We start from the raw sequence: 12,055 nt of genomic DNA on the forward strand, positions 1-12,055 counted from the left end.
ATTTGGATAATGACCCCCCCTTTGCAGGACTATAATAATGAGCGAGGCTAGTCTCACTCACATGCCAGGTAACTATTATTTCTCATCTTTGTACTCCCACCGCCTTCAGTACAGGGATTCACATGTTTTAACTCAATAAGCATCTTCCAGACATCCTGACTCGACATTTTTAATTATTACATGGCCTCGTCTGTGAAAGTGTCTACGTGAGCATTTAACATCACTTATTCTGAGACGGCTATCTTCCTCGAACTCTTGATGTGTCTGTCAGTTTTCTCAAGGGAATCCTACCTGGCTAGATATTAATCTCTCTGAATTGTAAAAGCCTTAGCCCTGGTTTTAATGGCCAAGATTTAAATAAATTTACCAGATACAGCAGTGGGTGCTCCAATTACATACACCATTAAAGGGTTTTATGTGAGGATTAAAAAACATTTACTATTAAAACAACAACAACACAGTCCATGTGCAGTGCAATTTACCAGCAGGGGAGATTTTCAGTGTCCTGGAAAAGTTCCATATAAAAAGGACGCTAGAAAAATGAAAAGTCAGATTCAACACACTCCAAAGGAAGCTTGAGACGTTTTTGGCTCTCTACTCTCAAACAGGTAAAATGCTTTGTATTTCTAGCACTTTTTTCAGACTGCATGCCACTGTCTGTCCATAGCACATTTTACGCCCTAAGGGCTAAGGCCAGGAAAGGTGTCTAAAGAAATCTTGAACTTCAGGGTCCTTGCCACCCCAGCCACAGAGATCCAGCCTTTGGGAAATTGCAACAGCTCATCAACCAGTGTTGGATTTTGTCTTTAGCCTCTTCCCCACCAGTGAAAATTCATTTGTGAAAACTCCCCATGTCATCAGATAATTCAAGGCTGCCTTGGCCAGGGAGGCAGCTGGTCTGGGACCCCGTGCTTTGAAAAGTGTTGAGTCCTCTCTTACTTTCACAGATAGTCCAGCCAGCAATAAAGCAATAACGTGTGCAAGACCAGGACAGATACTCAGCAAAATGTAATTAGCACCGCAGTGCAGTCATTTAATGTCAAGCAACTTACATTAGCCAGAGATTCCTGGGAGGAGCCATTTTCCGAGCAGATGGCTCAAGCCTCTTATTCCTGGAATGAAAGCCAGTCACAGAGTGGGGGGTGGGGAGTGGAATATTAAGGCAAAAAAGCAAACTTGATAAAGGAGGAATCCTGGGATTTGGACAACCAAATAAATAAGAAACATTAAGACAGTTCAGTTCTAAAAACTACTCAACATGTGAGTTTAAAGGACTGACTCGAGATGCCTCCCACTTCTGTCTTCTGCAGGGTTAGTGACACAAACCAGAGGTCTTTGCTCAACCCGGTCTGGATCAATTTTTGATGGTTGCATTGATGTTCCTTAGAATGGAGCCGATTTCCAAACTTCTAGCTGGACTTATTCTGCTGACTGTCTGTGTGGTGGGCTGCTCCAGCCAGCACTGGTCCTACGGATTGCGCCCTGGAGGAAAGAGAAATGCTGAAAACGTGATTGATTCTTTCCAAGAGGTAAGTGTGTCTCAGCTTCAAAATGAAACGTGGCTTATGGGATTCCATTGAACTAACATCCTGTGTGCCTTCAACTGTACTCTAGGCTCTAACCTAGGGATTCCGGGGGAGATAAGGCACTTATAAGGTCCCATTCCTGCTGTAATGCAGACAGGGACCAATGAGACAAAGAGCAGGAAGAATTCCAAGAGGAGCAAACGCAAGGGAGTGTGCCATTCTCTGAGGATACAGAATTGCCAAAGGAATTAGGAACCATGGGATGCAGCCAAGGTCTCTGGTGCAAGATGATTCTTTGGGATTTGGAAAGAGAATCTCAGAATTTCTGCTTATTTTTTAAAATTTCTATATAATCTTTTAAAAAAATCTATATTAGGTCAGCAATACATTTTTAGAACATAAATAAATATCCTTATTAAGGGGGCATGCGCTATAATATTTTTAATGATATGAGCTCTCAAGCAAAGAAGTTGAAGCCCCTAGAAAAGAGGAGTTAGCAAGCTCAAGGAGACAAAATATATACTGGAAAATATGCTGAGTCTGACTTCCTATAAATCAGATTTCAGTACTAGTACCAACACCAGCACAGAGTACTTGATTTTTTTATCTAGAAAATGTGACTTCTTGGGGCCCTGTGAGGATTACAGAAGAAAGGCCATGTATCTTGGCTGGTTAATCCAAAAAATGTTAGTGGATTAATGAAAAACATTTGCAAATTTTTTTTTTTTAGTTAATGGGAAACAAACTAGGCTTTCAAGGATGAATGATTCAGGGCTAGACACTCAGTACATGTTGGAGAACGGCAAACATAAGCTAGAAGAGACTTAAAACTATTTAATTTTCATTAAAAAGAAATCTCTCTTTTTATGAGAAATAGTCAAGATAATTCAATAGGAACTAAAGCAGCCCAGAATTTGAAAAAGTCTCCTTCCCACAGACTATATGTGAGCAACTCTCTTAACTATGACATATTTAGTAAAAACTAGAAAACCAACCCTATTAATAACTATAAATTCTTGTATTTTTTGTATACCAGCCCCTCCTGAGGCTCCAAGTGCTTCATTCTCATCATCTCCAGAGAGAAAATTTATCCCTCCTTACCCTTACCCATTTCCTCCAGAACTGCATACCAACCTTTTATAAAAATTCCTGACAGCAAACCGACCTTCTTTTGAAGTCCCCATCCCATTTCGCCGCCTTCTCAGCCCCACAGTCCCCATGACTTCACTTTCCAGACACAATTTTTGGTGGAAACGGAAAATACCATTTCACTTCTTTATCTCCATCTCCAAGAATCACGTCCTTTTTCTGCAGATAGCCAAAGAGGTCGATCGACTAGCAGAACCTCAGCGCTTCGAATGTACCATTCACCAGCCCCGCTCTCCCCTCAGGGACCTGAAAGGAGCTCTGGTGAGTTACAGTGTTAATAACACGGAGCTTTAGAGACGGATGGGCCTTGGGTACCACCTTTTGGGTCATCCACTTGGGACAACCACCTCACAGCCACTGCGATGCTTACCTTCCTGATTGCCTGAATTCCTCCTGCACTGGGCCCTCGTCATTTCAAAACACTCTTTCTCAGTGGTTAGACAGTACTAATGGTTGGAACCTACTTTTTCTTTCTTATATTTAAAAAATTCAAATCTTTTTGCAACCCGTATCTCCTAATCTCGGCTCTCACCTTTGGGATGACTAACAAAAACCAATTTCTTCCCATGTCAGTTCTTCAGGTATGTTCATCAAACCCCCTAGGCTGTTCCTCCCTAGGCTAATTCACACCTTCCCACCGGACACCTCAGTAGTTCTTGATATGACATGGTTTTGCCTAGAAATGTAGAGATCAGAAAAGGTGTTCTAACTTTTTGCCCTTTGCAATAAGCATTTCCAAACTAGTACACTCATAATTCAGAGCCACAGGCTTGACTTCCAGTTTGCTGACTGGACTACAACAATTTTCCAAATTCCCACCAAAGATGGAAATCTTCTAACCCAATGTAAGTTTTTGATTAAAAAATTAAATATATATATATATATATATATATAAAGAGAATTGAATATAGAAACTGAATCTTGAATTCAATGTTAGTGTTCTCTGAGCTCTGTGGTCCACTTATTTGCAGCAGTTAGAAGGCATTACAATTTTCAATTACACCCAGGAACAGAGAAAGTCTGAATAAATCATATATGAAGATGAGCGAGTTTTTATTTTCTCCACTGACTTCAACTTCTACGCCCATAGGACAAAGGAAAAAGTGGACAGACATCTTTACTTCCCCTTTCTAATCCTGCTGACTTCATGAGAAAAATGATAGCAAATAGTGAAAATTTCCAAACATGACGCTGGAAGGAAGGAATTGAGGAGAAAGCTCAGTTAGTAACAGATGGGTAAATCAGACCCTTTCTTTTACCTGTCTTCACACCCTTAAAACTGTAGACCTTATGTTTACTAAACAATGTGTAGACAAATGGATCTATTCTTTCTGTATCAGTACATTAGAAATTAAAATGTCACAAACATAATGAAATTCAGCTCATAAAATCAACCTTGATATATTTGTTACTCACGTATTTTTCAGGAAAGTCTGATTGAAGAGGAAACTGAGCAGAAGAAGATTTAAATCCACTGGGCCAGAAAATTTGACAAGTACAATTCTGACTGAAACGTGTGACTCACTTAATGTCTGTTAATTGTGTGAACTTCAGAAATTCTTAACACCAGGTTGCATGTTTCATAATCAAGTGCTGTGTTGTGAATAAAGTAGCATAAATGTGAAGTCTTCCTCTAACTCAGAACTCTGGTGGGGAAGGGACATTGTAAGCCCACACAGGGGCCCCCAAGTCTGTCTACAGTGGGCGATGGAAGGTGGGGTAACAGAGTCAATGTCATTATTGGCTACAGGTATCTCAAGGCTCACCTCCACCACCAACACCCTGCACCCACAAGGACAATGGTCACATATCGGTCTGGGCCCCAAACTGATTCAGCTACAATTTTCTCTGTGGTTGTAGCTTTATCTTTGACCATACCCTTCAGAAGCAAGATAGCGCCACGGCCAAAGCTTCCTCCCCAGATTGTCTCCAATCCCTTTGAAAGCCAATGGAGGGGGAGGGTATCGCTCAGTGGTATAGGTTGAGCTTAGCATGCGTGAGGTCCTGGGTTCAATCCCCAGTACTTCCATTAAAAAATAAATGAATAAGTAAATCTAATTACCCCCCCAAAACAAAACAAACAAAAATAAACAAATAAAAATCATTCAAAAAAAAAAGAAAAAAGAAAGAAAGTCAACTGGAACCCGAGAGAGGCCTCGGGGAAGAAGAGGCTCCACTAGGCACCTGGTCTGATGCTCCTTCTGGCTCCACAGGGTCCAAGTTCACCATAGCAAGCCGTGCACACCAGGTTTGGGACCAAGGCCGAAAAACCACAGTGTGCCCCTGCCTGATCTCTTTGGTATTTCTCTTAAGTAACACTATGGCCTGCAGTCAGTGAAGACAGGATTCAGGCGTTCCCATGTCCCCGGGTCAAACAGCACCGCCACCACACATCCTCCAGAACAGGCTAGATACGTGCTGAAGTATTTTCATTAACCTTCACAGTGACCTTGGAAAATAGATACTATTGCCTCTCCTTTAAAATGAGGAAAACGGGGCTCTAAGAGTTTACAAGACCCACTCGGTTTTGTTGGGTTCCAAAGTCAGTGCTCCTGTAATGCACTGCGATGAGCAGCCAATGGACTTGAACTTGGAAGCCCAGTGTTTTGGTTACTTGGAGTTGAAACAGGATCCTGGGGCTCCTGTGTCAACCTAGTTTCACTGGTGACCACTTCTCCACGTGGCCCCAGACGCTAGGACACTCCTGTTCTCCTTCATCCTCACAGGTCCCCAGTGACTATGAGACCATTTGAAAATCTCAAATTTCAGATAACTTGCCTGATGTCACAGCAACTACTTATGCCTACATTCTCATGGCGAAGACCTAGCTAGGCCTTTTTAATTCTTTTAATCAGACATTTGGAACCTTCTTCCTTCCCTTCAAAAAAAGAATTTTTTTTTTCCTTAACGGAGGTACTGGGGATTGAACCCAGGACCTCGTGCATGCCAAGCACGTGCTCTACCACTGAGCTATACCCCTAGCCGCACCAAAAAGACTTTAAACAGGCATCAGAAACACCCCATGGGGGAGAAAACCCCTACTTTTAACACAAATAATTGCTACTGTACAATGCTAGATTTCCCAAATACCTCCATTTGAGAACTCTCTAAAATGGAATCCAAAAATTTCTCCTCCCTCCTTAATAAAATAAGGCAGTGAAGTGGTCCACAATCACCTTAGTTTTTTTAATGGAACAAAAGGCAAAACTGCATTATTTCATTAATCAACTCATACGACACAGGATGAGAGGCTTTTACGTTGCCAATCACTCAGGAACTTTTTTTTACTATATAAAAACAATCTAATTTACAATCTTTACATGAGTTAACACATTACAAAAAAGAAGGCCACACACCTGTTTATCTAATGCATCCTGTTTGGAAAATCAGGTTTCCTTGGCCAAAGCTTGTCTTTGGGACAACTTCTTTGGAGACAGCTGTGGACATTCCTGACTGGGGTACCAAAAAGATGCTCTCAGCCCAGCTCCCTGATGCTGAAGTCAGAGGCTGGCGATGGCATCAGGTTATTCACAATTTATGTGAACACGTCAGGTGTTTGACTCTCCAATGGCCCAAATTACTAGGGGGAAGGAGAGAAAATGAGCCCTTTACTAAAATTTTAAACATTTTCCTGAATCTGAAGAAGTCTCTAACTCATCAACGTAGCTTCAAAAAGAAGTCTGCATCCTCTCAAAATAAAGGATGAGGAAACATACTGAATGTTACGCTTAAAAAGTTCTCAAACATACACGGCTTTAAGTGATCAACTAACAGAAAGAATGGCTTGAAGACAGACCATTTCTAGCAAAAGTTTTAGAAGCGAGGTGACTGGGGGAAAAAAGCTAAGAATCACTGCATAGAGTAACAGCACTTACACATTTTGACAGTGGAAGATGCTCTCAAGTAGCTTTTCTCAGTGGGGACCCTAGATCCTAAGATTACCCAGGTTGACTGACTTAGTCTTTGGAGCCCAAGCCATCTGCATTTTGAACAAGCCTTCTGGTGATTCTTATGTACACAGACAGTGGAGCACTATTGCCCTAAAAAGCAATAAACTGCACATGTTTTAAAGCACTGGGATGCCTTCTTCAAAATAAAAAAAAATCTATGCATAAGCCCAGGATTTAGAACAGTGGTACACTCATAGACATAGAAAACAAACGTATGGCTACCAAGGGGAAGGCGGGGAGGGATAAATTAGGAGTTTGGGATTTGCAGACACACACTACTATATATAAAACAGATAAACAACAAGGTCCTACTGCATAGCACAGGGAACTATATTCAATGGCTTGTAGTCACCTGTAATGAAAAAGAATATATATAACTGAATCACTATGCTGTACACTAGAAATTAACACAACATTGTAATCAACTATACTTCAATTAAAAAACAAAACCAAAAACCAGAGGTGCTACGCTAGCTGGAATGCAGCTGCCCCTTCTTTCCAATCTGACCCACCAGCGGAAGGGAGTTTAAGAAATGCACCTTGAACACCAATTTTCTAAAGCTGCTCTTTCCTCTAAGGCAATGGTTCTCAGCCTTGGCCTAACATTGGAATAACAAGGGGGAGACTTAAGAGAAATGCTACTGCCTGGGTCCCACCCCCTTCCCTTGGATATTCCGATCGAATTGGTCTGGGCTGTGGCTTCTTCCCAGGTTCAACCTAGTTTGTACAACTTAGTTTGAGAGTCAGTTCCCATCCTTTCCAGGGAAGTTACTCCTAAATATCCCTTTTAACCTCTGCATTTCTCCCGTTCCCTCTGCCTAGTTATCTGTGGTGAATGAGTGGAGAAACAGAACTTCTGTATTAAACTAATTGTTATCAGAAAACTGTCAGATCAGATGCCAAAGGGATGAATGGGGTGTGGGCGGAGGTGGGGGAAGAACCAAATAGTTTGCAGTTTTAATTGCTTCCAGGCAAAGATGACTCAATGACCCCACAGTACAAGTTGAAACAAACAGGACCTGTAATGAAATGAGACCAGAAGGAACAGCGGGTGTGAGGTCGTGAAGGAGCAACGGTAAGAAAGGGTTCAGGGATGATTTCATTTCATGAACGTAAGAGTAATTAATAATAAGCTAAGTACACAATGAACTTGAAAATACATTACCATTTTTAATTTACAAAATAAATAACAGCAAATCTGAACAAAAATTCTCTAGTTCAATGCACATCTTCTTAATGGTTCATGTTTGAAACCCAACTCATTTACAAAATCATGGCTACTGAGACTTTTGACAAAGTTTGGATGAACAACTCAGAAAACGTGACTGATGGATGAGTCTGGGCAGCATAAAAAGATGAGGCTTGCCTGGATTATATGAATCAGCCTGACGTCATCAACCTGAAAACTTTTATCTTCTGTAGATTAGACCTGATGGTTGCACTCTCCACCCACCCAAAGAGGAACTTACCTTTTCCAACTTAATTTTAAAATCCCACTTAGGCATGGTGTATAGATCTAAAACCTTTGAACAACAACTTTCCTTCTCTCTCTCTTTGATTTACTTATAATAAAAGAGAGCTAGGGCTGGAAGGATTCTAAAAATCACGTAACCTCAAACACGTATTTTTTTACACGAGGAAACTGAAGTCCAGGGACTGACTACAAATCGACTTGCCCAAAGGTATATTCATTAGAGTTTTGTTCTGTGCTGATGGTGTGGTTTTTCTTCCCTTTTCATTATACCTGAAAAATGAGAAGGTAGGTACGAAATTGAAGGGCCTTTGAAATACCTTTTATAAGATGACAACCCGGACACAAGGGACACTTCTGTGGTGCCGGAAGCAGTCCGTGGGTCTGGGAGGTGGTGACGTGGGTGTGCGCTAACACAGAATCCCATCCATCTGTACACCTAAGATCTGTGCCTCTAACTTGCATGTAAGTTATATCTCAGTTTCAAAGCCCATAATCTGGGCGAAGGACTCTCGAAACTTGGAAAGAGTCAGCAAAGGGAGATCGTTATTTCAAACCCGGCTTCATCTCTGGTTTTGTCTTAGGGACCTGAGGATGGCAGTTGTTCTTAATGGGTCTCTCTGATTGAAGACAATGACTGTAACTCTGGAATCAAGGTGTGAAGGTGGAGGAGGGGGAGGCAGCCCACAGCCCAGCAGCCTTATTTAGAGTTTCACTTTCCTTGAAAGCCATTCTTTTGCCAATCCCACGGCACACCACAGTCCTCGTACACCGGGGCTGTTTCCTTTGGACATGCTGAACTGCCATATCCTGGGGGTCTAGGATGGTGTCTGGCACTTCAGTAAGAGCTTAATATATGCTGAACAAAACAATTCTTGAAAAATGATCTCAAATCAATACAAGTCACCAGGATAGAGAAAGAGGGAAAAAGGGATTTAAAAAAAAAAAAACCCCAGAAACCAATACCCACAAGGTTGTGACAATTTGGGGGCTACTTCCAATGTCTTTCAATATTTCAGAAAGCTTACCGAGGGAGATAAAGACCAGGTCTTTCTCTTTTCATGCCCTGGCCCTCATCTCTCCTAGATTTACGGTAATCATAAGGCATTTCTTTGCAGTCTCCATCTTTGATTTCAGGACACACATTACTTAGGATCTTTCGTTAAATACGACTCTTTCTGACCCAGTGGCTTCCCAAGGAGATGACCCTTCCAGTGTCTCCCTGTGACCTACTGTTCGCAACATTACTTGGAATCCTTTGTATTCAGCCAGGAGAGATCTAGTATTTCCATAACTGTGGGAAGGGAGTCCTATGGAAAAACATCTTTAAAAAGGGAAGGCATTTGGGCACTGGTGTATCCGATGTCCCAAGCCTCTGACCAAAGCCAGGCTGCAGGACTCACCCCCACTGCTCAGAAGGGATGTGCTTCTGGTCTGGTTTCTTTGTGACCTAGTCTACATCCTTCTATTTTAACGGCAGCCTGGAAAGTGGGGTGAGGTACACGAATCCCTGCCAGCCAGTCTGCCCGGCAACTTCTCAGAAGCTGCTCCCAGCTCCACGTAAGCCCTGCAGAGCCCATCCGTTCCTTCTCATTCTCTTTTCTTGCCACTTAAAATCCTCTTCAGGTCTTATTAATGCTTTGTCTCCAGTTATAATTACATGAGATGCCACCTTTTGAAGAGGAACTGTTATGTGCAGCGCTAACCTGCACTCACGTTCCAAATGATCTTGGAAAAAAAACAAAAACAAAAAAGAATCTCAGTCACGTATCGAAAGTTCCCGATCTCACTCAGGCCCAGCAGAGACCACCAGAAAGGACCATTTCATGAGTACCTACTGCCATCTCACCTGAGCCCCAAAGCAGCCTGTGTGGCAGGGATGAGCCCCATTCTGAAAAGTGAAGAAATGAAAACTCAAGAGAATTTCAAATAGTTTGCGGGAGTTTGCAAAGCTGAGAGATGACGTAGGTGGGTGGACTCAAACCTGAATGGGTTACTTCCAGAGTCCAGGTTCTTGCCTGGTACAGCACCTCACTCTCAGGTGGAGCAAAAACAAGAATGTAGCACTTTTAAAGACGCATATGAATTTCCTGAGTAAGGCTGGACACATCTCAGAGGTTTTTTTGTTTGTTTGTTTTGTTTTGTTTTGTTCTGTTTTGACTTCTCTGACCCTGTGATGAATTAACATGTCTCTCCTAAAAGAGGTGGAGGCCAGCAAGCCCTGATTCTCGGAGGTGAACTCTCTCCTTCTCTCTCCACCTGAAAGGAAAGGTGACCTGGCCAGGCTGTTCCCCAGAGAGCCTACCCAAAGGGTGGCCCCCGGGATCTACATTGAACAAGTGTTCTATTTTGCTATAAACACCTAAGTGGTATAGAAATAGCTGGGACATTTCCACTGCTGTTTCAACTCAGGGTAGGGATGGAAAAATCTGTCGGATTGCCTTCTAGACGTCACCTGGGGATAACCCTGGTCAGCAGGATGGATTAGTAGTAAGACTCAATATTGCAATTTTTTTTTTTTTGTGCGTAGCCTCAGTTTCCTTATCTACAACGTGAGGGTGTGTTTGTATGAACTTTAAGTCCTTTCCAGGTCAAAATGTCTTTAACTTTGTGTGGCTGTTTCTGTGTGTGTCGATAGTATTTGATCCTCTCAATTACCCCATTTTTTCCTTCCGAAAAGAATATTGACATTGGTACCATAAATATGTAATCAAATCAATTCCACAATCAAGAGGAATAAATAACCAAAGAGAGATATTGCACTGTATTCTCCAGGGCAAAATCAGGTTGCAGCCAGGGGTCACCGAGACACCCGACTGAGATCTGGAAGAGAAGCAGTTGAATCCAGGCTGCCAAGTCCCTCAGATCCAGTGACTTGAGCTCAGAGGAGGTGACGGGGAACTGTGTACAAAAACAGGAGCTTCAAGAGTCCGTGGGAGGGAAGAGTGACTGTTGGGCAGTAAGGCCATTAGTCGGGAGTGTGGGGGACCCCTGGTGGGGGATGTGGGGGGCAGCTTTCCCAAGCCACAGGTGGATGGGGGTCAGGGATGCAGGAGCTCAGGGCTCATGATGGAGTCTAAGTTCTTTCAGTGATGATAGCCATTCTTACTTGAAAGCAGCCCATCTCCCTTAAAAGGATGTTCTTTTCCTCCAAGGAGACACAGTAGACCTCAGAAAGATAGACTATTCTGGCTACCAAAGTACTTGTCTCAGTCTCTTTCAATAGGTTCTGAGGAATAGGGTATGTCCACGGGAGAGAACTAAGTCTTACGCACAGCTTTTCAGAAACCAAGCCAGAAATTCCTCCAAGGAGTAGGTTATGGGGGTGGCTCCTCCACCACCACCGTGTGGGAAGAACTTCTCCAGGTTCTTGGAGCCCCCGGTGGCTCTGCACCAGAGGCTGCAGTGTAGTAACGGGGAGGGAGATCTCTCCTTTGAGAAACACACAGGATCTGGCCAATTCCAGAATTCCACATGGACTGGAGGAGACGTGGCAGGGACCCAGGCATCAATCAAAGGGAAGCTTTTGAAAGAATGAAACCAGTTCTGAGCTGGTGAACCTCAATCCCAGATCAGGAAAGGCAGCCAGTGGGGGCCCCATGCAATGAGGACACTGCCTCCCCGAGGCCAGCTCCCAGGCGTCAGTGGTCCAGGGCACTCAGAGTTCCAGAGAGAGGACGAGATCCTTATTGGGATCCAGGCTCAGAAGAAAGGATGCCAGATTTCCGAGCTTTTGGAGGTGGAGGGGGTGGGGCTTTGGCTTCTCTTCGGACAGGCAGTGGGGGCGCAATCTGGTGGAGCAGACACACGGAAGGAGAAATGAGTCTTACCTTTCTTCCTAATTCTGCCTTCTCCACATTTCTGACTTTCTGCGTTAGCTTCTAACTGATCTGAGTTTATCTACACAGCCTTTGCAAGGTGAAAAAGGAAACAAGACTGATTCCATCTCCCCCTTTCTC

The 12,055-nt window shown here is 43.0% G+C and overlaps 2 protein-coding genes and 1 non-coding gene across 4 annotated transcripts in view; 1 reads left to right on the forward strand and 2 right to left on the reverse strand.

Moving 5' to 3' along the window:
• The first annotated feature begins 1,341 nt into the window (after positions 1 to 1,341).
• On the forward strand, positions 1,342 to 4,300 carry GNRH1 (gonadotropin releasing hormone 1). The gene is made up of 3 exons (XM_006203219.4): positions 1,342 to 1,529; positions 2,841 to 2,936; positions 4,103 to 4,300. The coding sequence occupies exons 1-3, from the start codon at positions 1,365 to 1,367 to the stop codon at positions 4,142 to 4,144; spliced, it is 303 nt and encodes a 100-aa protein (XP_006203281.2). The 5' UTR covers positions 1,342 to 1,364; the 3' UTR covers positions 4,145 to 4,300.
• Positions 4,301 to 5,583: 1,283 nt separating this feature from the next.
• TRNAA-GGC (transfer RNA alanine (anticodon GGC)) lies at positions 5,584 to 5,655 on the reverse strand. Its single transcript has one exon. It is a non-coding gene; the product is annotated as a tRNA-Ala (tRNA).
• A 2,115-nt stretch (positions 5,656 to 7,770) lies between these two features.
• DOCK5 (dedicator of cytokinesis 5) overlaps positions 7,771 to 12,055 on the reverse strand; it is a 176,294-nt gene continuing 172,009 nt past the window's right edge. For both annotated transcript variants that reach the window (XM_072952781.1, XM_072952782.1), the window contains one exon: positions 7,771 to 11,887. In XM_072952781.1, the coding sequence (XP_072808882.1) occupies positions 11,783 to 11,887 (105 nt within the window). In that variant the 3' untranslated portion in view covers positions 7,771 to 11,782. The remainder of the gene's footprint in view (positions 11,888 to 12,055) is intronic.

The sequence above is a fragment of the Vicugna pacos genome, chromosome 31 (assembly GCF_048564905.1).
Source record: "Vicugna pacos chromosome 31, VicPac4, whole genome shotgun sequence".
NCBI classification, from domain to species: domain Eukaryota; kingdom Metazoa; phylum Chordata; class Mammalia; order Artiodactyla; family Camelidae; genus Vicugna; species Vicugna pacos.